This window comes from Phyllosticta citribraziliensis, assembly GCF_038025025.1.
Source record: "Phyllosticta citribraziliensis strain CPC 17464 chromosome Unknown J3D65scaffold_1, whole genome shotgun sequence".
Taxonomy (NCBI): domain Eukaryota; kingdom Fungi; phylum Ascomycota; class Dothideomycetes; order Botryosphaeriales; family Phyllostictaceae; genus Phyllosticta; species Phyllosticta citribraziliensis.
In genome coordinates this window covers 288,986-312,491 of record NW_027117338.1, presented here as the reverse complement: position 1 = coordinate 312,491, position 23,506 = coordinate 288,986, and the positions used below count along the sequence as shown (strand labels likewise).

Sequence of the window (23,506 nt, the reverse complement as noted above, 5' to 3'; positions counted from 1 at the left end):
TTGTTGCCGTGATCTGTTGTTGGCGGGCGAGGGGAAGAGAGGTCGGTGCGAGGGAAGGAAGGGAGAGCGTGCAGTCTGGCTGGCTGACTGGCTAGCGTTGGAGATGAGCAGTTGATTCGGTGGTTCAGGTCTGTTGGCAGTGCCAAGGGAAGAATAAGAAAGCTCTTTTCTTTAGTTGGAGTCGGTTTACTTGCTCTGATGGGTGATACTGGGCCAGTCACGGCGAAGTGACTTCTGGTTATAACCGCTTCCGAGGCTGGAGAGCAGAACTCGAGTGCGCAGAACCACGCGACTGACTGCTTCCTGTGCCCGTTCGCCTCGATAGCTTGAATCGTTCCTCTGCATTTGGAGGTCAGTAAGCCGAGTGCTTCCCATCTGTACTCGTCATACGATGTGAGCATACCATACCAATCCACCAAGTCCACCCCCTGGTTTTTCATCTTAGCTCATTCAATAGCGCTCCCTCCCACCTATGCAAAAAATGTGGGGTTCTCATAAGAAGTCCAGCCAAAGCAGCTCCATCGTCAATCGGCTCTCCTCCCCACTCTGCAAATTCTTACCTTTCCACAATAGTACATGAAGGAGCGTCTAGGTCGACGGCGCCGGGCGGGTATGTGGGGGAAGAGACAGCGCAGGGACCGACACACACTGACGTACGCAAGCCAAGTCGCTAGTTTAGCTTGTGGGGAGAGCGACTGTGGGGAATATTCGTGGAGATCATGGGGGTTTATTTTGATGACGAGATTTGACAAAATGTTTCGACATTACACCCGCCTTCTCCGAGTTATCCTGCAGCAGAATATTGATGCAGCTGCCGCCGCCGCCGCAGCTGCGCCCTTGGTAGCTATGTTTACAGACAAGACTGGACGGCCCCGGCTCTCTCGTAATTCCGCTGGAAAAGACCGTGGCCTCCAGTCTGCAAGGAAAACGTAGGTATGTAGAGATACAGACGCAGCGTCGTGCGGGCTTACATTCGTGGTAGTAAAGAAATGAGGTGAAGCGGCAAGGCGAACGCGGCAACGCGAGGCCGTATGCACCTGGCACCAGACTATGAAAACAGACGAAGACAAGAAATTGAGAAGAATAAAAACAGTGATGGGTATAATCGTCGTCAACGTGCCGTACAACCCCTTCCCAACAACCTGGAGAACAAGGCATCCTGTACAATCTTTTTCCATGGCCTGTAAGGTAGGTATTGTGTGCGGAGTCTTCTCACTGACATCTCCTCGGCGAAATGGATCGTGAAAGAAGAGCGCAAGAGTGAAAATGATGATAATAAAACGCCAAACACCGCAAAAGCCACACGCCCGCTAGTAATGCAAAGCAACTCGAGATTCGATGGAGAGGGGGGAAATTGGTCCAGCGGAGGCCCCGGGGGTCGAATGATTACCGCAGCGCACGGAGGAGCCAGCGCTCCCAGTACGAACGCACGACCAGAACAGACTCGCGTCCATCATTATGGCCGTCCTTGCTGCCCGGATCGCCAATCATGGCAGCGTAAATCCAAAAGCTGGCCGAAACCCAGGCGGCGAGGGCGATGCCCATGGCGACAAAGGGGGAGAAGAGATGGACGACGACCAGCAGCTTGGTGTCGTAGATGGATGAAAACGGCGCGGCGTAGATGCAGCGAAACTGCAAGCGGAGCGGGGGCCCGAGGAACGCGACCAACTGCTCCCGGTAGTTGGGCCGGATGCTGCAGAAGCGAAGGGGTTGCAAAAGGCCGGCGAGGACCACGGCGAACAGAGTCCACAGCGAGAGGGCAAAGGAGAGCAGGCATGCAAAGCCCGAGAGGTGGAGCTACGCGTGTGGGGTTAGCGAGGGAGGCGTTTGCAAGGCTGGCGTGACTGGTTCTCAACTACGCACCAAAATCCGAAAAGCCTTGTCTTCGACGGGCAGCTCGTCGCCGTCTCTCCCAGACAAAAAGGGCGGGATGTCTTCGTCCTGTTGGTAGACGGTGCGGCCACGACTTGTTGGGGGATAGGCCTGCTTCTCCAGATCCCGGGCCTGGGCCCGGTCGGACATGGGGTCGCGGCCTAGGGCCGAGGGAGCGTCTTTTTCGGAAAAGTTGAGCGACTGTTCAGCATGGCTGGAATCGGACGAGGTGGCAGGCTTATATTGACGTGAAGGCGACGCGGGGGGAGATATGACCGAGTCGTGGGACGAAGGCTTGGAATGTGGTGGTGTTGGGACAATCAATGCCTTAGGCGGAACGGCGAGGGTGGACATCTTGGCGTGGGCGAGCGGAGCGACTGCGAGTGTCAACTGGTCGCCGGGCAGCGTCGCTGAGATGGGTCGTCTGGGGCGGACATGCGGGACGTAAAGTAGTCGAGAAGGCGAGGCAGAGGGCCATGACCTTTTCAGTCCTTCGCAGGAGTGGTGATGATCTTGGTGTGCTTGGCTGTCCCCTCATAGTTGCTTGGCAAAGTCCTGGGCAAAGTCCCGAGCAGGCCAATCAGCTCGAGGACCTAGCTCTATCCTGGCTCCATGCCCAGCCTTTTGCCCAGCTCTATGAGACGGGGTTTGAGGCTTACGGTCCAAGGCGGAACACATGCGACTTTGGATGGGAACATGCCGCCCAGCAAAACGTGTCGTCCAGCGACCCCTTGGCAAACTCCTCCCCAATGTGCGGCTCCCGGTGACAATAACTCCTTGTCCTTGGCCCACATTCTTCCATTTTTGTCCCTTGACAAACGCCAAGCTCACCACTCCGCTCCCAACGGCACCCACAAGACAATTTCAGCTCTCAGGCGTCAGAGAGCCAACTGTCAAATACGAACTTTTGTTCTGCCACGGGATACCCGCTCCGCCGGCGTCTCATATCCTCCTTCAGCCTGCCGGATATGCGATACTTGCCGCGTATAGCTTTTTCGACGTCGAGACCGTTTCCCTGTTATGCTTCCCCACGTGACGCTCCGTCTCAGGTTGCCCAAAAACAACCCCCTTCGAAACGGTCTGTGACCGGTCGCTGTGCCCTGCCCCGAGCTATAAATTGACATGGTCCTTCTTCGCCATTGACTTCCCACCTCTTTTGGACGCTTGAGAAAACAAAAGACCTTGGGAAATGGAAAGAAACACGATAGCTTACCGTCTCGCCCCTTTTTTCGCCCTCTAACCATCCCGGAGCATTCGTTAGTCAGTCACACTCCCATCTCTCTAGCTTGGGCAGACCATTTTCGCATGCTAAGCGAGCCGCGTCGTCGCTTTTGTCCATTTGTCTGTCACCACCGTCGACCTCTGCTTTTGCCATCGCACGGCTTTCTGCTGCCAAGACGTGGCCGTTGTCTCACATCGCCACCGGTCTCTGGCCCAGTCTCCATTCGTTGTCGCTCTTTGTTTATTCGGCGTTTCCCTTTACCGTTTGCCATGGTCATTTCCCAGCTTCACCGTCCTTACTCTTTTGGGCAGTGTCGTCGCGTGCTGGTGCGCGTCGCTCTGGTACAGAGTCGGCACATCGGCCGAGCCCACCAGCTTGCGCTCCCACCACTCCAGCCTTGTCCTTGTCAATTGTCAGCCCTGTCGGGGAGAATTTCGTCTTTGTTCCCGCGACATCTATTCCCGATACATTTAGCGAGGTTTTGAGTATGGTGATTGGTGCACCGGCTGACGTCTTTATCATCGCTGTCAACTGCGTACAGCGGCATAGATGAACAGCATCGCTTCGTCGGCAGTTTGATGGACAATTTGAAACTGTCTGAGCTTGTTGGAACTGACACCGTCATCGAAAGATCGCAATTGCCCACGAGATTAGTTTGTTGCGGTGTGTCTTGAGTTGCGACAGCACACCTGAAGGCCACCTCTGCGAGCGCGAGCTGTGCACATTGAGGTGGCAAGATCATCGTGCGTGCTAGGAGCTCATTCGCTTGCCGAGAAAGTTTACACCGGCATACCACAGTGAGAGCATCCAATTGAAAGAGTCGCAGTAGCTTGGGCGTATCGGTGTTGCTCAACAAGAGCTCCTCATGTTTCCCTCTTCCTTGTGTCTTCAGGGAACCTGGGCGCTCCACCGACTGCCGCGAGACCTCCTCCGACCGAATCCAGATTGCTGTGCCTAGGCAGCCTTCACAACGTCTCTCAGATACCCAGGGGAGCATAGAACGGACGGCAGGGGCCAAGGTTGGTACGTTCCTCTGCGTCGCGTATTTCCGTTGGACCTGGGCCGATATCTGGGCTCTTTGTTGGCGTGGAAGCTCATTGACAGTCTACGTGGAAAATAGATCAGTCCAGAGGGGCATTGCATGATGCTTGACAGTTTGGAAACTTGCTGGAAACCCTTTGCGTCCCCGTGGCGCAGTTCTCGGACAAGCGTTGAGCAATGGCCTCCGAAACGGTTGGCTCCTCACCCGCCACATCTTCAGATGGGGCTTTCGCCGATGACGCTGCTGCAGTTATGGCCATCGCTAGGAAAGTCGGGTTGCCGCTTTCCGCTGTCATTCGACAACCCTTTCTTGATGTCCGACCGTGGCCAAAAGGCCTGCGCGATCGAGAGAGTTCTCTGTCCTTTTAACCTCCAGTGCCGCGTCTTTGGATGTCATCGCACTCGCGTAGCAGGATTCGTCGACTCGAGAACGGATCCATCAGCACAGAGCCTAAACAAGTCGGTCAGCAACATGTGGAAGCATGGTAGAGATAACAAGCACAAAGCTATCCTTTGCCGTCCACCGGAGTCTCTTGGGGCTTGTTACTTGGTGGAGGCGGGTGCGCTGGATCATTGCGTAGAGACACAGGTTGCCGGGCCGAAGAGAGTCGAGTTTTCGATGCGTGAAAGAAACGAATGTGCTGGAAGACAGGACGAGGAGAGAATGGGCCTTTTGCGACGCCGTCGAGGTGGTGGAACGCGATTACTAGAAAAAAATGGCACCGTGAAAATGGACATGTGCACTCACGACTGCTGCATCGACGCCGCGTCCATATCCTGCGCCCTCATGCCCATGGCGGATCGTGGAGTCCAGTGTGTTTGAGGTGTTTACGCGGCAAGAGGGCCCTTGCGATTGACGACTGGGTCTAAGGTAGGAGACGCCGATTTTGGCAGCCTTTGTCGCCCTTTTGCCGGTAGTTGATGCAGTCGCCTAGGCTGGAGGAGCTGCGGAGTGGTTAGATGGCCATCCTGGTTCCGGGTTCGATGGTGTCTGTTATCGTTGCGCGTGCAAGTTGATATGAAATACGTGGTACGGCAGCGTTGGGAGCGTTCGTTGGCACGAGGACCAGGCCTAAGAGATGGTAACAAGCAGTTGGAATTCCATGGCGATCGACGGTAGATTCGGTTTGTTGGTCTGCGACGACGCTGGAAGAAAGAGGCACAAGACCCTCAGAGGAAGGAACGTATTCCGTCAGCAGTCCGGTACAAGGCCTGGCAAAGAACAACAACACGGCCACTGGCTGCGACCCGCGTTTTAACCTCTCCAACTCAACTCTTGTCAAATCGCCATCAGATTGTCAGCTCCTTCACAACTCCGACACTGCCTCCATCAACATCGACGGATTTGCACAATACACTGCCCCGTGTCCCGAATGCATCGCAAAGCTCGCAGGTCAGGTAGTCATCTACCATACCTACAATCCATCACGAATCTCGTTTCCACATCCTATGCGCACCTTCTTTGTTGCTTTCGATGGTGGAAAGAGAAGAAGACTTCAACTTCCACCAGGTTCCGTTTCCGGAACGCGTCAATGAAGCAACATACGCTGGCCGCTTGCGACCCTACTCCGCCATTTTTCAAAGAATCTACACAGCAAAACATTGAGGGCATCGTTCGCCTCGGGATGTGTTCTTCTCTCGCGGTCGTCATCGCGCAAAGCCCATGCTGCATTGTTTGGTCTTGTTCTTCAGCTGTGGTCATGTTGATGTCTTTGTCTCGATTTTGTTCCCGACATTTCTGCCCTTTCCTCCAAACAATGTCTTTGTGCGGGCAGACGCTGAGCTGATTAAAAACAAGGCATCCGCAGTCACTTCCAAACCAGACCAAAGTATCCTCTACGATTCAGGAGGATAAACTCACTCCACCCACACCAACCGAATGGCGAACAACGATGGCAGGCCCGATTTGACGTTGGCGATCCCGCCTTCCAACGAGCCTCCTTGTGAGTGCATGATGTGCAACATCTCGAAGGATCTCACAAAGGAGGACCAAGCCAAACTGCCCTGTCTCAGTCGAATCCCTACCAGACACCTCGTTGAAAGAGGCATCTTGTCCAGGAATGGCCGTTTACCCATGTCTCGATCCCAGAAACGGAGGCAGCCTGTCGAGCTTCCTGCCGTTGTTCCCGTTGAGCTCCCTGGTGAGTCCTCTACCAGAGGGCTTGTCGAACTCCCGGGTGACTTCCCAGCCCCATTCGAGCTGCCCGCTGATTCTATTGTCTCACAGCAGGAAGAGGAGTTGATTAACGGAATTCCTGTCAGCGCTGTTCTCTTCTTGCGCCAAATCTATAGGGAATCTGAAGCCATCGCTCCCCCAGACACCAGTCCGACCCCAGATACAGAACAGCCTTCCAGCAACGCCGACACATCTTCCGTATCCTCTGAAGAGCTTCCAGAACCTAGCATTCGCTTTAGCATCGACAATCTCATAGACGAAGGCAAGCCGCAGGCGTGGCCCCATCCCGAATCGGTCCTCATGGTAAGTGATTACGGAAGTGTGGAGCAAAAGCCCACACTCATGCCGCCGTCCACTTTGCAGCGTGCTGTGTCTCAGACTGCGTCTGTTGGTCACTCTGAATACATCGCCTGGTCTCCCAGGTTTGAAACGCTGGAGACGGTCAGTCCTTCCCCCAAGCCCAAGTATGTGGCGTACCGTCCTGGTTTGTATTAGGCTCCATGTGGAAGTACAGATTCGTTCCAAAACAATTTCACTTTGTAATTTGGTAAGTTGAATTTGAGCTCCTCAAAATCATGTGCGTTCTTTCGTGTTGATTTCCGGCTCATGTATCTTTCCCCCCGGCTGGAGGTGTCCTTTGTTCTGGTCATCTCGAAACGGCCTCGAGGAGAACAAAGCAGCCTGCCATGTGAATCACAACCCAATTTGCTAGAACGCCGAAAGCTGTTAGAGCTCTTTGACAAGGCAACATAAAGCAGAGGCAGCATTCCGAGCTATATATCCGTCACCTCAAATCCCAAAGCCACCATCTCTCCCAAACACCAAAAACGCCTTTCTCCGCGTCCAAACTGACGACCGCTCCCACCATGCCACCACAAGTCGCGTATCTAGGCATGGTCGACAACCAATCCGGCGGATGGAAAAGCAGCTACCACGTCGACGTGGACCGAGACGACAGCCTCATCATCGAACCCAGCAACGGGCCGCACGCCGGCGCCAAAGAATGCCTCCTGGCCGCGCGCATCCACGACCGCAACGCGCGGAAATATCACCACGCCGCCGACGCCTCGACGAGCCACAGCTTCGAGGTGTCCGGCCTCCCGCGCAAGATCCGCATCTACCGCGCGCTCCAGAACTACCCGCCGCAATATCTGTCGTTCAGCAGCGACATTGTCAGCACCATGCCCGGACCCCGCCTGCCGGCGTGGGTGCGCGACGAGTGCGAGCTGCTCGAGTTTGAAATGAGCTACTTCGACCGCGGCGTCCAGCTGCCGGATTCGCCGAGGTCGTTTGACTTGTTCGTCCCGCATGGGGTGCCCATGCCCGCCGTGCTCTGGATCTACAGACGCCTACCGCGCTTGGGCTCTTCGGCGAATCCGATGGTTATCGGCTGACGGAGGGAGATGGAAATATGGCAGATGGGATGGACGGCATGGATTCGGAGGGATTGCTGGGTGGGGTTAATGGTGCCTCGGTCCCAAATCATGGCGGTGGTCTTTGTCTGGACTATCTCAAAGCGGCGGCCAGATAGATGATGGTATATGTAGTGAACAAAGCGACTCCTTCTACCGTAGCACGACGGAAACTTCAAAGAAGCACAAAGCAAGCATGGCACGCCACGATAAATAGCGACCCCTTTTCAAGCTGAAAGCCATCGCCCAGCTGCCAAACTTCTGTGGTATCCACGCAACATCCCTCGTTCAAAAAGCAGATCCAAAGGGAAAATGGAGACGAGCAAAAGGCAGGGGAAAAGATGTGTGCAAGTATGTCCGGGGTAGTCTCCAACTCACGAACCAGATGCAAGAAAGAATCGAAGCGCTTGAGCAATCTAGCCATGCAGCAGCAAAGATGAACGACCCTCCACCTCCTCAGAGCCCACTTACGCACCAGACTCCTCGACGGCCTCCATGACAGCCCGGTACAACTCACCACCCCTCAACGCCTCGTAGATGCGACTGACAAAGGTGCCGATGGTACGGCGATTGTCCTCGCCGCCCGTGGCCTCTGCGCCGCCCACCTCCGCGCCGCCGCGGTATCCGGGGTAGTCGACGAGTCCGCGCGACATGGCGACGCCGAGGGTGCCGCGCACGCAAAGGTAGATGCGCTTGGACGCGACGCCCAGGTATTCGGGCGTGATGCGAACGTGGTCTTCGAACATGCGGTCGCGTTGCCCCTTATACAGCGCGTGCAGCGTCGACGCGATCTGCGCCTCCAGCGTATCCACTGCCGCCCGCGGCGCGCTGGTTTCGTACAGAAAGGCCAGCGCTCCGGCACGTGCGGCGCGTGCAGAACGTGGGAGCAGGTCCATGTTGGTGCTGGCGCTCCATGACTCCTTGATGGTGGGCCAGATGGTGGCGATGAGGGCAGCGGCGTCGAAGCCGGGGGAAGATGTTTTGTCTGAGGCGAGAGATGCTGCGGCCGAGGTGATGAGCGCGCATATGTCGGCGTGGGCTTTTTCAAGGAAGCGGTATTGAAGGACGCGCAGGTCGAGCGCCTGGCAGAGCGCAAAGATGTACGCGGCACACATTTGAGAAAGCACCTCGACGGCTTGCAGCGTGTAACGAGCCGAGATGAGGGCCAGGCTGTTGACTGCTTGGTTGTGCAGCTCAGCGCTCTGAACGTGGGAGCTGACCGGATTGGCGAGATAGGCCAACTCGCTCATGTAGGCCGCAATGTTGATGTCGATACCCTTGCAGGTGAAGCTCAAGCTGGGATCGTCCGCCGCGAGGTTGGGAGGAAGACCCTTGTTTAGAGCACCATTGATGAGCTCGGTTCCTTGGGAGAACATGAGTTTGCCGAGCATCTGCAGAGTGAGCCGGGTCTTTTCCATGGCGGAGCTCAAGCTGGCTGCTTGGAAGTTGCCGCCGTGATGAATCAAGTCGGCGTCAACGTCGATCAAGGGATTGTCCGTCGTTGAGTTGAGTTCTACCGAGACCTGTTCGGTGGCAAGCAAGAGATCCTCAAGTTGGGGGCCAATCCACTGAGACGAGGTCCGGAGAGGGTAACGATCTTGGGCAAGACCCATGATGTGGTCTTCGCTCTTCTCTCCTTCAAGGCCAGAGGCAAGCCGGGAGCCTTGGAGAAAGTTGAAAATGTTTTTCGCGGCCTCGACCTGTCCTCTGTGTGGGCGAATGTTGGCAACGAATGGGTTAAAGCATTCAGCGCTGCCACAGAGCGCCTCGACGCAGGTGGCGGTGAGAACTTGAGACAAGAGAGCAAGCTGATTGCTCTCCTGCACAGCTAGTGAAGCAGCCGAAACGGAGGCCGCCGTGCCGTTCAAAAGGCCCAACCCTTCCTTGGCAGCGAGGACCACTGGCTCCAGACCATGAGCCTCGAGGGCTGCTCTAGCATTCATGATCACAGGAGGATTTCCAACGCGGCAGAAGATGTCGGGGTTGCCGGAAATTGCGCCGGCAATGTACGAGAGGGAAGACAAATCTCCAGAGGCAGAGATGCTGCCACGCAGAGGGACGACGGGGGTAATGTCTTTTTGCAACAGGTTCAAAATCGACTCGATGATGGGCAAAGAGACACCAGAATGGCCGCGGATGATGCTGTTCACGCGCTGTAGCATCAAGCCCTTGACCCAAGCAGTGGGCATGGCGAGACTACCAAAGTCCTCGAGATGGGTGGGCGCAACCTGTTGCTCTCCAACTCCCAGGTCGGGCTTTCCCGTGTCGATGGATGTGAGGATACCAGACTGCTGATGCTGAACAAGGGCTTGCTGGAGAGATTTGAGGTCCTTGGTCCGAGTATCGGCACTGCCGCCATAGCCAGTGTTGACGCCTGTGTCAAGGTCAGTGAGTGATTGATATCGGCCATTGGAAAGTCTGACCGTAGACCAAGTCTCCCCGCTCAAGATGCTTCTTCAGCATTTCCACGCTCTTTTCAATTCGTTCCAGTGTCTTGGGGCTCCGGTCCAATTCCGGCATCGAGCCGTACTTGGCCACAGCGACGAGTGAGGCCACATCCAGTGACTCGCCATCGAGCACGACTGACGATCCCTTATTCGTTCTGTTGGATTGAATCTTGGACCACGCTTTGTGGGTGACAACGACGTGGGAAGCGGCGGTCATTTCGACGGAATGAGAGGGAAGTCTGTGGTCGCCCATGGTGCGTAAAGTTGGTTGGGCACTTGAGATTGGAATGTCAAACGGGGAGGAATGGAACCGCGCGGTTTGTTATATGTCAACAGGAGCTAGTAAAGCGCAGGTGGACCTCGTCTCAACCGGTGAGCCGTCAGCCGGAAGCTATGGCTTGAGGGAGTCTGTTGATGGCGGGCGAGCCAATTGCTGACGGGAGCTCTCGGATGGAAGCAGATAGTAGAGACAGAGATAAAAAGCGAGGTTGTCTTCGCTGAAAGTGGCGCACGAGGAGCTGCAAACAGACCAAAAAGGAAGCAAGTGGGAGCTGATGGTTCTTATCGATGTCTCCAAGGGCTAGACGTTTGTAGAACCAGAGGCTGGATACAGCGGCTCTGAAGCCATGTCAGCTGCCACAATGCAGGGAGCCGTTGGAACCGGTAAAATGATAGCCAGCACGACGAATTGAAGACTTTGGTAGCTTGTCGAAGCGTCAAGACAAAGCGAGCCATGTTCTCAGACTTGTTGAGAGACGCTTACAGGCGGCTTTCCAGCCGCAGCTGCCGGGGTGCCAGGCACATCTGGCGGCTTGCGCCTACCGGCGGGCTTGGCCTGGACAACATGGAGAAGCGAGGGGAGAGACCCGTGGTTCAGCTAGGCCAAACAGTCAAGTAGTCGTCGTTTGCACTGTGCGTGCAGAGTGCACGCGACTGTCGGCGGATGCGGTAAACCCTGCAATTTTTCAACCGTGGTACTACAACTCTACCAAGTGGTTGCACCTCTCAATTCCGATTACTCACGTCTTTCGCTCGACTGGATCAATTCGAGTTCTTCACGGCCGAATGGCAAACTAGTCCCAGTAGCGTCCAAGCGATGACCACACCGAGCTCGCCCCAGCCCAATGCAGCCACCGAGCCTGGCCCGCCACGAGAGGGGTTCCGTACATTATGGTCTCTGTTTGTTTCACAATTTTCGTGATGGTTGTGCAGACATGGCGGGGTACTCGCACACCGATCCTGACCATCCGCCTGTCTGCTCCGCCACGTCCTCAGCCCTCTCCTCTTCCACTGACTCCGCAGGATTCCGCAGACCAGTGATGACGTCGAATAGGCAAAGGCTTCGGGTTGGGCGGCGCTAGTCGCGTCTCGTTTGGGGTGGCTGGAAACGCCGCAGGGACGCCGGGCCGGCCTCGGAGAGCCGCGCCAGTCTTATTTTGAGACTATCTCTGCCAGCCCAATTGATGGACGCTGCGGTGGCAGGGAAGAATCAGCGCCAATGTCAACCATGTGGTAGCTGGCGGCGTAAGGCGGAGAGGGAAGGCGTGGTGTGACGTCGATTTGTCTCTAGGGTGTTTCTAGCCAGTGTGCTTCTCGACCATGTCTCAATGCTGAATCCCAACAATCCAATATTTCTTCATCTTCTTCTCACTGGGGGACTTGGGCCCGTTGTAGACGTCGGATCTGGACAGTAAGTGGAATCAAGGACGAAAACCCTTGTACGACATTCAACGAACTGGTATTCGACTACTTTGATCGCCTCTGCATATTGGCTGTACAGGATATCTCCACGACTTACTCAATAGATCAAACAACTACTCAAGGAATAACCAGAATTAGTCGTCCTTCTTCGTCTTGGTGGTGCCGACTAGCTTCCAAAGATTGAACATGCGCCAGAAAATGGAGTCCTAGACCGTGTCAGTCAAGAGCAAAGCCTTTCATCGAAGCATAGACCCACCAAAATTGTCTTTGGGAAGAAGCTGGTCGCAAACCACACGATCCACGCCATGTTGCCCTCCCAAACCCACTTGGGCGGGTTAGGCTTGAGAACCTTCGCAACCACACTCTTTGCGTATTCCTCGTTGGGCATTGCGCCCTCTTGACTGTGCGTCAACCGCCTCTGGTATTCCTGCGAAATGGGAATGTAGTACGAGTTCTCTGGGAGCTGTCGCGCTTCACGCGCAATGTTGGACTTGATGCCGCCAGTCACAATGGTAACGACCTTGACACCAAAGGGAGCGAGCTCGACGCGGAGGGTGTTGCTGTACTGGTGGAGCGCGGCCTTGGATGCGTTGTAGATACCTGGATGCGTCAGCCTCATGGCGCCAGCATGTACTCTGGAACCACTCACTTCCCAAGACGTAGGGCCTGTCAAATTGCCGTCAGCATCCAACTCCGCGATAGAATATATGTAAGACTCACATTTCCGCAGCCACGCTTCCAATCTGCACAATCGTGCCCTTGGCCGCAATCAACAGCGGCGCAAACTCCTGGCAAATGTGCATGACGGCAAAAACGTTGACCTCAAACGTCTGCCGGATTTGTTCCATATCGGCGTCAATCGCTGGCATTGTGTAATTGCGTCCAGCATTGTTGACGAGGTAGTCGAGCGTGCCGCCGGTCAACTCTTCAATCTCGCGTCGCACCTGGCGCACCGAGTCGGGCTTGTCGACTTCGAGCGACAGCGTTTCGATGCCGACTTCGGCCAAGTCTGCGAGCGATTCGGCGCGACGGGCAGAGGCGAAGACGCGGAGGCCTGCGAGGGAGCTGTTGTGAGCACGAGACGCGAGAGACGGGCGCGGAGGACTGGTGGTTTGCGGGGTTGCGCACCTTTTTGGTGGAACTCGAGGGCCAGGCTGTGCCCGATGCCTGAGCTGCAGCTGTTGATGTATTAGCCATGGAATGAGAGAATCAATTGGAGCTATGCATACCCTGTGATCAACACTGATTTCTTCTGGGCGGCCATGTTGTCGTGGTGAGGAACGGTGGTGGAGCGACGGGTTGCGATACGAATCCGAAGAGCAACTCTGTCCGCCCCCAAAGCATACTAGTTTCGTCGGGGCGGAATCATTTTGCTGCCTGCTCCATTTACTTCGTTGGTCCTCAACTCTATGCCTCGGGATTTTGTCGACCTTGTTTCGCGACTTTGAGCTTGCTGAGTGAAATTGCGAATTCGCACCAGCTTCCGTCAGCTACATACCTAGATTCGGTAACAACCGCGCGAACGAAGAACTGCATAAGCTCTTAAGCTTGAATTCCGTGACATCATCTACCATTCATCTAATAGACAGAAACCATGAGCAGGCCAAGACCAATGCATGTCCTAAAAATCCGAAAGACAGAATGAATTGGGCCTCTCTATGACGCCATCTCAACAACAATGAGGAAAGCCACGATCACTAAAAGCTGCCTACAGTTTGAGCGTGGACATTTTTGAAACTAAACCCTTTTCGGCACACTGCAGCAACAGGTCAACTTCAAACGTCTTGCTCGTCCAAAGTTCGACCTAATTTCGGTCGAGATTTTGGATCGCGTCGGGGCCGAGGGGTTGGTTCGGTTGGCTTGATCTTCTCACGCGTGGACTTGGACAGATCCATAATCCGGAGTGCGTGATTGATATTCACCACAAGTTCCATGCCGTGACGGAAATGGTCCAGCAAACATCAATTCGTTCTATAGGTACTTTTCCCTGCCGTCTTCCTGTCAAAGGGGTATAATTTTTGATGCAACAGCGTCCGATGCCATATCCACACGTTGACAGCTTCTTCGGGCATGCGGCCTGGCCACGCGCCTGAGCTGTAATAGTTGCCCAAGTTTTGCTGATTCCATGCGCTTGCAAGCAATCATAGGTGGTGGCTCTGTGCGCATTTGCGACTGCTCAGACTCCAGCTCCTGAAAGCTCCTAGCTCCTTTCAGAGAAAATGTAGACAGAACTATCCCTTCAAGTCGGCTTTTTAGCAAACCGTGCAAGAGCCGGGCCATAGGCCTCCTTTTCCCTCTCCAAACCAGCCTTGACCCTTTTGTTTTGCTCTTTCAACGCCTGCTGCATCCGCATCCTCTTCTCATCAATGACGTTCTTGTTTCCTCTCTTCCTCAAAAACTTTCTCAGCGCGCTGTTCTTGCCGCGTCCTTTATTCTTCAGCTTTGCCACGTGGTCCTCGGGCTTTGCATCCAGATCCTTTTCGCGCCTCCGCGTTTCGGCTGACGCTAGGTCGACGTCACCGATGAAGTTGGGGTTGAGTGAAATCATTTCAGGTTTGAGTTTGTTGAGCAGCGACTTGACCTCGGACTCCTGCCTCTGCTTCACAGTCTCGTACGGGTTTGCCTCGAGGGCATCAAAGTTGGCTTCTCCAGCGCCTGGAACGATGATGCTCGAGAAGCCCTTGTCGTGAGAAACGCCGAGGATATCTTCGAATGGGCACCACTGCACGCGCTCAATGTGGTTGCCCTCGCCGCCCCAAGCCATGTAGGGCGACTGCACCTTTTCTTGATCTTCGACCGCCTTGTCGAACAAGCCCTTCCAAATGGAAGTTTGTGTGCCCCAGCCGACGGCTGTGAGGTTCCGGTCTGAAATTGCAATCGAAGACGCTGGTTGCCGCGTGTAGTAGTTGTTGACTTCGCGGAACATTCGAATGTCCCACACGGCCATCTTCATATCTTGACCTCCCGTGACCATGTATCGCCCTTCTCTATCCATTGCCATTGATCTTACAGGGCCCTTGTGTGCCAGTAATTTTACCAGTGGTTCCGTCGAGTTGGGTGACCACAGACTGACTTGGCCGTTTTGGTGTCCGACGTGAACAATTGCGTTGTAAGGGTTTTGCGCGAATGCGGTAGGAGAGCCTTGTCGGGTTGGAAGCTCGATGACCATTTGGCCGGTCGAAGTGTCCGTGTACTTGAGGTAGCCAGCATTCCCGACTGATGCGAGGAGGAAATGGTAGGGCAAGAATTCGAGATGGGTGACGTCGATGTGCTTTTGAAGCTTGTGGATTTCAACACCCTGGGCGTCGTAAATGTAGACGTACTTCTTTTGTGCTGCAGCAAAGTACTGGTTGTTGTGCAGCCATTTGGCGTCTCTGACGGTCTCTCCGAGCTGTAGCTCACAGCCCAACTTTCCGTCTCGCCAGTCCATCGTCGCAATATGACCTTTTCTTCCTGCCAGCAGCAAGTCTCGGCCATTCCGCGTGTAATCGCAGGCGTACGGCCCAAGGTCGGTCAATCGCAGCTCGAAGCCTTTTTTCGCAGTCTCTACCGCAACATCTTGTTTAATGTCGCCCTGCTTGACCTTGTACGTCCTTTCCAGATCGCCTTCGGCCTCGAGGAATCCAGACTGGTTTTCCAACAAAATCTCGGCGTCGTGCGCTTTTAGTGCTGCATCTTTGCGCTTTTGCTCCTGCCGCCGGACTTCGGCCCTCAACTTCTTGTCCTTGATGTCCCGGGATTTGACCTTGGGCCCCTCGCGGCCATAGGTCTTTTCGGCGGCTTGGAGGCGGACTGCTGTTGCGACAGCATCTTGGTCGGCGGTGGAGGCTTCGGATTTTGACTTTTTGTTTTTGGGTGGCGCAAGTTCCTTGCCCTCAGAGGTCGGAGGAGGGCCGAGGATGTCGGTGGGCGCGTGCTTGGCGGAGTCGAGAGCTGCGGTCCTTGCCATGGTGGAGCATTCGACTGTTGAAGCTGGAGATGCAGCGCAAATGTTCAGAAAAGTTCCCCGGCGGAGGACCGAGCGGACTCGCGACGAGGTCCGGGTCCGGGCGTAGGGCTTAGTGACTTGGCACGTTTGTCGTGTTTGTCATCCGGCGAGCCTCAATGGCGAACATTTCTCAAGAACCATCTTTCCACCGCCACCACCTTCTTCCTTTCCCCCTCTTTCAAAGGATTACGAGCCTCGCCCATCTGCGAGCTCGTCTGACCCCAGTTGGCACCGAATGCACGCCGTTACGTGGAGAACGGTTCGTTGCAGACCCAAATTCCCAGCGGCCTTCGTCGCAGGCCAGCGTCGACCGCTTCGCAACAGACCATTCCACCGAACCACTCGAGCCCTGAAAGCGGACGACGCCTCCAAAGATTCGCAGGGTCCCGAATCAAGCGCGCAAGCATCGGACCCGCCACCGAAAGACGACAATGTCGCCCCGACCGGGGACCAGAACCAACCGGACCCCGCTCCAGCAGTCAAGCTGGCGCGAGGAGTCGAGGCTGCGGAGAACAATGCTGAGTACTTGAAGGCGGAAATACAAGCCGCCAGGAAGAAGATCAAGCGGTTCTCGAGCCAGTTGAGCAAGGTCAACGGAGTTAACCAAGCCAGCGGCATACCGCCTGTTCACATACCACCCTGGTTCTTGCGCCTTAACGTTGCGCTCCATGATGAGGCGAAGCCTGGTGCTCCCTCTGATGGGAAACCGAAGATTGAGGGTAGCTTGTGTATCAATGGTATCTCGGAAGAGGAAGAAGAGCTGCTTCGGCTAGCGCTGCCCATGCCTCCAAAGCTGTGGGACGCCCTCGAGACCACTGCAAAAGAAAAGCAGGACCAGAAAGAAAATGTAACCAACGCGGCTGCTTTCTACTCTGGGTTCTTGCAACTTATCAACAAATACTATCGGGATGCTGAAGGCGCAAAGACTGAAAATGGTTCTGGACCGGCCAAGTGGAAGCTCAAGGAAGACCTGGGTGTTCATTTCAGCCTTTACCTCGAGACTCTCACGGCGATGGCGGGCAGTCTCCACGCAAAACATCCGGAGAATGCCAACTCTTTCCCAGCCGCCAAGTCCAACCTTGTCCTGCACTGTCCCGTCGACGGTGGTATTCCTCAACTGGAAGACTTGGTCCAAGATATTTCGAACAAGTTACAGGCTGACTTGGTCACACTTGGTCCCCAGGACATTGCCGAGCTTGTTGGTGAATACGTGGGCGAAGGCTCCGACCTTGCTTCGCAGTCCCTGAGATACCTCGGATACCAGACGCACCGGTCACAATTCGAAAACATTGCGGAAGAGGAGGAATTTGAAGAACCAGAAGAGGAAGAGGGCGAAGAATCTCAAGAGCACACGCATCCGGTTCCTAGACCAAGAGGCAACGGTAAACGGCAAGCCTTCATAATCCAAGGCTTCCCCGCAAGAGCTTCATTTTCAGACTTGTTCAAAGCAATAGACGGACGAAGACCGAATGGCCCAATGCCAGGTGAGATGCTTGGCACTGGAATTGGTGTCAACCGCCCTTCTTCTCCCCAGTGGGATGAAATCAAGCTCGACGCCTCTTTGAAAGCCTTGCTTGATGCGCCCTCTACCAAGCGGACAAGATTACAAGACCAAACCTTGAAATCGACAAATACCGGAACCGAGAGTCAGAATTCCCAGCCAGCGGAAGTGAACACGGCACAGACTGAAGGAGAGGAGGAGAAACTTGTTCTTGGCCAGACAAAATCTTTCCGCCTGACCCTGGATAAGAGCCTGCAGAATGTTCCCAAGATACCCGGGCCTGAGCGAAAGCGCACCGTTGTTCTCATCAAGGACTACAAGGAGCTGAGTACAACACAGCACGGAGGACACATCATCGACAGGCTCACCGACATTGTTCGCAAGAGGAGAGAGGACGGCGAGGAAATCATGATTGTCGGCATCACATCATCCACAGAACTGTTCCCCGAAGTCTCGCGCGCCGGAGTGCGCCGCATGCAAGCTGAAAACGAAACCGACTTTGCGCGGACGATTGTGGTGCCTCTTGGTCCCATCACCATCGACTCGCTCGCTTCGGCCGTGGACAGACGGAACGAGACTTTTGGGGAAGGCCTCGATCTGACCAAGGAAGAGTTTTTGCGCGTCCGAGATATCAATGTCCGCCACATTTTCGACATGATTGGTCAGCTCGACCCCAACGCGTTGGATCCGGTGTACGCCGACGAAAGCCGTCGCCACGATGTGTACGAGAGGAGCAAAGACTGGTACGACAACGAAGGTAGGGCCATCGAGCTTACGGGACCACACCTGAATCGTCGCGTCCTTGCATTCCACGAGGTGCACCGGCTGGCGCAGACTATCGTTGGGCTGCTCAGGGCCACGACCCGGACACAACACGCCAGCCGGCTGGTCGTCCAACTTGCCATCTTGCTGCTGCGGCTCAGCGACGACGTCAAGCTGTCGTGGGCGACGAACGAAAGACTGCTCGAGTCGGCGCGCTTGTCATTCAAGACGATGAACGCCACGCCGAAGAGCGAGTCGCAGTCGACTCTGGATGCCGTGGCCAAGTCTGCGGATAAGACGGAGAAGAAGCTCCTCCCGGGCATCGTCGACCCCAAGGCCATCAAGACGACTTTCGACGACGTCCACGTGCCCGACGAGACCAAGGACGCCCTCAAGACGCTGATATCCCTCTCGATGCAGCGGCCCGACGCCTTCAAATACGGCGTCCTCGCCAACGACAAGATGCCGGGCCTCCTGCTCTACGGGCCGCCGGGCACGGGCAAAACGCTGCTCGCCAAAGCCGTCGCCAAAGAGTCGGGCGCAACCGTCCTGCAAATCTCGGCCTCCGAAATCTACGAGATGTGGGTCGGCGAGAGCGAGAAGAACGTGCGGGCGGTGTTCAGCCTCGCGCGCAAGCTCTCGCCGTGCGTCGTCTTCATCGACGAGGCCGACTCGCTGTTCGGCACGCGCGCCGGCGGCAAGCACAAGGCGCACCAGAAGGACACGCTCAACCAGTTCCTCAAGGAGTGGGACGGCATGAACGACCTGTCGGTGTTCATCATGGTGGCGACCAACCGCCCGTTCGACATGGACGACGCCGTGCTGCGCCGCCTGCCGCGCCGCGTGCTCGTCGATTTGCCCACCGAGAAGGACCGCGAGGCGATTTTGCGCATCCATTTGAAGGGCGAGCTGCTGGATGAGGGGCTCGATTTGGGCGACGTGGCGAAGCGCACGCCGTTTTACTCGGGCAGCGATTTGAAGAATTTGTGCGTTGCCGCCGCACTCAACTGTGTCAAAGAAGAGAACGTCGCGGCGGCGGAGAAGAAGAAACAACAGGAGGCGGAGGCCTCCCCAGAACCCCAATCATCCCCCGAATCCCAATCCTCCACACCCTCCACACCCCCCACACCTTCCTCACACCCCTCACAACCCACACCCCCCAAAGAACCCCAACCCTCCCAACCCTCTCCATCCCTCTACCCCGCCCGCCGCACGCTCCACGCCCGCCACTTCGCCGCCGCCTTCGAGGAGATCGGCGCCAGCATCAGCGAAGACATGGCCAGCCTGGTGTCCATCCGCAAGTTCGACGACCAGTTCGGCGACAACCGACGCAATAAGAAGAAGAAGAGCGCGTGGGGGTTCCAGACCAACGCGTGGGAGGCGGGCGAGGAGGCTGTTAGGGTGAGGAAGTAGATGAGATGGTGGGGTGGGGGAAGGAAGAGGGAGAGGAGGGGGAGGGGCAGGGGGAGGGGGAGGTATGGAGGAGGTTGGGTATGGGAAGGGGAGGGGGAGATGGGGGGTTATGGATAGCGATTTAGATGGATGAATGGATGGATGGTATGCCGGCAATTTAATATGTTCACCAGCTAACGTCGCTCTGTCATCTATGCGTGTACAGTGAGTGTAGCGTGTCCACCACTCCAAAACGATGCAGTCGTTGCATTCAGTGTTTCCATTTTCCGTTTTGCATTTATGTAGAGTTATTGGTGGGTAGGTAGGTAGGTAGGTAGGTAGGTAGGTAGGTAGGTAGGTAGGTAGTTAGGTATGTAGGTAGATGGAGTACCTAGATGTGTTTTGTGTACATGTAGCCCAGCCGACTGACTGACTGACTGACGGGGGCCTCGCGGCACGCTCTTCTCTCCTCTTATCCTCTCCCCTTCCCTCCTCATCTCCTCGTCTCCACCCCACCCCACAGCAGCGCCCACTACAGCCCAGCCGCAAGCATAAGCCCATAACCCACCGTAATCACAACCGCAAAAGTAAGCACGCTGGCCGGCACACCCCGCGTAATAAAGTGCCGCACCTGCAAATACCGCTTCCCGACCTCATTCTCGAGCATAATGGCCGTCATGTTGGGGAAGCCGCTCGTCGGCAGGCCCATGGCGGCGCTGCACATGAGGACGGACCCCATGACGAGCAGGTTGGGGTGCGGCTCGGCCATGGCCTGGCCGACCTCCTTGACGAGCGGGAGGACGATGAGGGCGGCGACGGTATGCGAGATGAAAGTGGCGACGACGAGGATGAGCGCCGCGAAGACGACGAGGACGCCGTAGAGGCTGAGGGACTCGACGCGGGTGGTGATGCGGGCGGCGATGGTGGCGAGGAGGCCGGACGACGAGACGGCCTTGCCGAGGGCCAGCCCGCCCGCCGCCAGGATGATGATGGTCCACAGGAAGTTGTTGAAGTCTTCTTTGGTCAGGATGCCGGTGCCGAAGAAGAGGACGAGCGGGATGATGGCCACGACGCCCATGTCGCCGAGGTACGGCTCCAGTTGGTGCGTCACGCACCACAGCGCGATGGTGAGGAGCGTCACGCCGCTGATGAAGTACTGGATGCCGGTGAAGCGGTCCTTCATGCGGCGGATGGGCACGATGGTCGTGTTGCGCCCGGGGCGGAACGTCACGAGCAGCAGCACCCAGATGAGCAGCACCGACGTGATGCACACGGGCAGCGCGACGAAGAACCACACGCCCCAGCCCGGCTGCGGCGCCATGTTCTGCAGCGCAATCAGATTCTGCGGCGACGCAATGGGCGACGCGGCGCCGCCAATGTTGGAGCTGAGCGCAATGCCGAGCAGCAGCGCCTTGCTCATGTCCGAGTCGGAGGGCAGGTTGCGCAGGATGGGCTGGATGATGGAGAAGCACAGCACGGGCGCCGCCACGTTGGAGATCCACATGCTGGCGAACATGGCGACGAACATGGCCGTCAGGAGGACGGTCCGCGGCCGCGTGCCTGCCTTGGACAGCACAAACGTCGCCATCATCTTGGCAATGTTGTACTTGCTCAGCGCGGCCGCGATCGTGAAGCCGCCGAGCAGCAGCATGATGACGGGCGTCCACATGGCCGCAAAAATGTACGAGGCGGCCGCCTTGGAGTTGAGGCGCGTGTGAGGCGGCGATTCGGCGCGCACCACACGAAGCACCACTACGAGAAAAGGTACGAGCAGGGAAGTGACGAAAAGGGGGATAGCCTACAGAGTCAACCGCCGTCCATCAATCAACAACAAGGTCAACTCACCTCAGTCGCCCACAGCAAACTGACAAAAATCACCAGCGCCAGGCAATTCTGCTGCTCCGGCACGTCCATTATAGGCACCAAGAGCAGCACCAGAAAGATGGCCAAGATGGCAATTAGCGTATAAAACGTCGAGCTGACCAGCCATCGCGGGCACGTATAACGGCCGACGGGCGTCTGAATTTCCTTCGTTGCCATCTCTGGGTCGTCGCCCTGCAGCCGCGGCTTGCCCTCGGCGTCCCGGCCCAGCATCGTCTGGCGGATGCCCAGATTGGCGGCCTGCGCCTTGCGCTCGATGCCAATCATCTCGCGCCATACCGTGTTGCGCTCCCAGACGACGTGCTCACGCAGGTGGAGGCGCAGCTCGCGCTTGGCCGTCGCAACGTCGCCCTCGGTGCACAGGTCCGCGTACGCCTGCTCGACGCGCGACAGATTCGCAGCAAGCCTATCCATGGTCGACTGGCGAAAGGGGTAAGCGGGGTCGACGTTTTTCGACATGTAGGCGCTCTTGAGGCTGCGGTCCACGATCTTGTCATACTTTTTCAGCACTTTGCTGAAACCAGTTCGGTTGAGCTGGACAAAGGACCGCAGCTCACAAATGTTGACGTAGAGACCGACGGTGCGCTTCTTGATGGTGATGATGGAGTCGTAGAGGGCGGAAAAGGACATGTCGTTTTCGTCGTCAAACGCGAGGCTTCGCCGTCTCCGCACGCCGCTGGACGACATGGAGCTCCTTCTCACCCCATCTTTTGACCGCGTCTTGCGCAGGGCAGCACTCTCGTCGGCATCTTCGTCGCTCTCTGCCTCGCCGTCCTCGGCAATCGAGTTTCCCATGAAGCTTTTCCGCCTCTTGCCAAAGCCAAACCCAAAAACGCTAGCCTTGCGCTTTCCCGAGCTCTGCCTCGAGGGCGGCGCGCCATCCTCTTCCTCCAGATCGAAAGCCTCTTGGGTGCTCAGATAGCGCTCCACCTCGTGCAGGGTAGCCTCGAGCTCGGTAAAAACCTCCATTTCCTTGGCCTCGTAAAAGGCCGTGATTTTTTCCAACTCATGGTCTAGGGCCGTCACAAACGTCTTGTCAGGGTCATCTGCGGCGCTAGCGAGGAGCGGCGACGACTCGGCGTCTGGCAGGTCGGGGCCGGCGCGCTGGTGGACCTGCTTTTCGAGCTGGTAGATTCTGGCGACAGTCAGTCAGGACAAGACGACACTGCCACGGTGCTCCAAGCTGCTCCGCCTCGCTCGGCCAAGTGGGGTGGTGGACCGGCTGGGATGTGGTGGGCACGCACAGTTTTTTGAGATTGCTGTAGGCAATGTAGTTGCTGCTCCAGTCGGGCACGGCGTTGAACTGGATGCTGTGGGAAAACTTCATCTCGGCGTCTTCGAGCAGGCGCTCGAGCTTGTCGCGCCGCTTGCGCTCGCGTCGGGAGAGGCGGCGGGCGTCTGCAGAGGGTTTGCGGTGGGCGGGTTTGGCGGCGGCGTTGTGCCCGGCGGCGGGAACGAGGTCCTGGAGCTCGAGGGCGTTGTGGTGCCAGGGAGATGGGAGGGCAAAGTCGTCGGTGGGAGGAGGCGGCGCGGAGGAAAAGGACGGCAAGCGGATGGGGCGTTGGCGGTCCAGAGTCGCGGTTGTTTATGGGAGCGAGACGAAGTGGACCCCAAACGTGGGAGAGAGCCACAGGAGGGAGCACGGGCTCGGGCAGTTATAGGGTGCGGCGACGGATGTTGGGGGGCAGATTAGGTGGCTGAGGTGTCGTCGTCGGGCCTTGGTCCTTGGTGCTTGGGTGGGTTGGGTTGGTGAGAGGGTCCAGTCCAGTCCAGCGCAGCGCAGCGCAACGCGTAGCCTTTCAGCATGTCCACTGCGACGGCTCCGATTGGCCCACTCGACGGCGGGTGTGGCGCAACGTCAGCCCAGCCCGTCCGACTTCACCTGTGCATGTCTCACTCAGTTGATCACCAAGTCGTCTATCGCTCTGGCACATGTCCGGTACCTGGCAGTACTTGCTGCACCTAAACCCCTTGGCACCATGCGGTTTCAGTCATGAGGAAGCCATTTCTTTATACTATCTGATCTTCCCCAATGCAGACCGCAGCCGGCCCGCTCCACGCCATTTTCCTTTACTACCGCGAAGCCAATAAAAGAGCAAGAAAAGGCAGTC

The 23,506-nt window shown here is 56.5% G+C and overlaps 7 protein-coding genes across 7 annotated transcripts; 2 read left to right on the top strand and 5 right to left on the bottom strand.

Annotated features, from left to right (window-relative positions):
* Positions 1-1,272: 1,272 nt before the first annotated feature.
* Positions 1,273-2,431, bottom strand: J3D65DRAFT_5316 (uncharacterized protein). The gene is made up of 2 exons (XM_066796675.1): positions 1,864-2,431; positions 1,273-1,797 (listed from the first exon to the last, which is right to left on the bottom strand). Exons 1-2 carry the CDS (start codon positions 2,224-2,226, stop codon positions 1,387-1,389), a joined length of 774 nt encoding a protein of 257 aa, XP_066659320.1. The 5' UTR covers positions 2,227-2,431; the 3' UTR covers positions 1,273-1,386.
* A 4,746-nt stretch (positions 2,432-7,177) lies between these two features.
* On the top strand, positions 7,178-7,705 carry J3D65DRAFT_663356 (uncharacterized protein; the record flags this gene model as incomplete). Its single annotated transcript, XM_066802656.1, has 1 exon — positions 7,178-7,705. The coding sequence occupies one exon, from the start codon at positions 7,178-7,180 to the stop codon at positions 7,703-7,705; it is 528 nt and encodes a 175-aa protein (XP_066659319.1).
* Positions 7,706-8,190: 485 nt separating this feature from the next.
* Positions 8,191-10,387, bottom strand: J3D65DRAFT_545481 (putative phenylalanine ammonia-lyase; the record flags this gene model as incomplete). The annotated part of the gene is made up of 2 exons (XM_066796766.1): positions 8,191-10,097; positions 10,147-10,387. 2 exons carry the CDS (start codon positions 10,385-10,387, stop codon positions 8,191-8,193), a joined length of 2,148 nt encoding a protein of 715 aa, XP_066659318.1.
* Positions 10,388-11,768: 1,381 nt separating this feature from the next.
* Positions 11,769-13,290, bottom strand: J3D65DRAFT_5216 (short chain dehydrogenase/reductase). The gene is made up of 6 exons (XM_066796637.1): positions 13,101-13,290; positions 13,000-13,049; positions 12,592-12,925; positions 12,521-12,537; positions 12,128-12,471; positions 11,769-12,077 (listed from the first exon to the last, which is right to left on the bottom strand). The coding sequence occupies exons 1-6, from the start codon at positions 13,133-13,135 to the stop codon at positions 12,006-12,008; spliced, it is 852 nt and encodes a 283-aa protein (XP_066659317.1). The 5' UTR covers positions 13,136-13,290; the 3' UTR covers positions 11,769-12,005.
* Positions 13,291-13,819: 529 nt separating this feature from the next.
* Positions 13,820-15,891, bottom strand: J3D65DRAFT_608436 (small nucleolar ribonucleoprotein complex subunit). The gene has a single exon (XM_066798581.1). The coding sequence runs from the start codon at positions 15,818-15,820 to the stop codon at positions 14,111-14,113; it is 1,710 nt and encodes a 569-aa protein (XP_066659316.1). The 5' UTR covers positions 15,821-15,891; the 3' UTR covers positions 13,820-14,110.
* A 104-nt stretch (positions 15,892-15,995) lies between these two features.
* J3D65DRAFT_608435 (ATPase family AAA domain-containing protein 1-A) lies at positions 15,996-19,555 on the top strand. Its single transcript, XM_066798580.1, has one exon. It carries the CDS (start codon positions 16,095-16,097, stop codon positions 19,533-19,535), a length of 3,441 nt encoding a protein of 1,146 aa, XP_066659315.1. The 5' UTR covers positions 15,996-16,094; the 3' UTR covers positions 19,536-19,555.
* Positions 19,556-19,794: 239 nt separating this feature from the next.
* J3D65DRAFT_608433 (SPX domain-containing protein) lies at positions 19,795-23,207 on the bottom strand. Its single transcript, XM_066798579.1, has 3 exons — positions 22,640-23,207; positions 21,360-22,530; positions 19,795-21,312 (listed from the first exon to the last, which is right to left on the bottom strand). Exons 1-3 carry the CDS (start codon positions 22,720-22,722, stop codon positions 20,047-20,049), a joined length of 2,520 nt encoding a protein of 839 aa, XP_066659314.1. The 5' UTR covers positions 22,723-23,207; the 3' UTR covers positions 19,795-20,046.
* Between the last annotated feature and the right edge of the window lie 299 nt (positions 23,208-23,506).

Excerpts from the sequence above, each read along its gene's own strand:
- J3D65DRAFT_608433 (XM_066798579.1), bottom strand. The coding sequence starts at position 22,722 with ATGAAGTTTTCCCACAGCATCCAGTTCAACGCCGTGCCCGACTGGAGC. Across the intron at positions 22,531-22,639 it reads TACAGCAATCTCAAAAAACT|AATCTACCAGCTCGAAAAGC; the intron begins GTGCGTGCCCAC and ends GACTGTCGCCAG. Across the intron at positions 21,313-21,359 it reads GTTTGCTGTGGGCGACTGAG|GCTATCCCCCTTTTCGTCAC; the intron begins GTGAGTTGACCT and ends TTGACTCTGTAG.
- J3D65DRAFT_5316 (XM_066796675.1), bottom strand. The coding sequence starts at position 2,226 with ATGTCCACCCTCGCCGTTCCGCCTAAGGCATTGATTGTCCCAACACCA. Across the intron at positions 1,798-1,863 it reads ACAAGGCTTTTCGGATTTTG|CTCCACCTCTCGGGCTTTGC; the intron begins GTGCGTAGTTGA and ends CCACACGCGTAG.
- J3D65DRAFT_608436 (XM_066798581.1), bottom strand. The coding sequence starts at position 15,820 with ATGGCAAGGACCGCAGCTCTCGACTCCGCCAAGCACGCGCCCACCGAC.
- J3D65DRAFT_608435 (XM_066798580.1), top strand. The coding sequence starts at position 16,095 with ATGCACGCCGTTACGTGGAGAACGGTTCGTTGCAGACCCAAATTCCCA.
- J3D65DRAFT_5216 (XM_066796637.1), bottom strand. The coding sequence starts at position 13,135 with ATGGCCGCCCAGAAGAAATCAGTGTTGATCACAGG. Across the intron at positions 13,050-13,100 it reads AAATCAGTGTTGATCACAGG|CTGCAGCTCAGGCATCGGGC; the intron begins GTATGCATAGCT and ends ATACATCAACAG. Across the intron at positions 12,926-12,999 it reads CCTCGAGTTCCACCAAAAAG|GCCTCCGCGTCTTCGCCTCT; the intron begins GTGCGCAACCCC and ends GCTCCCTCGCAG.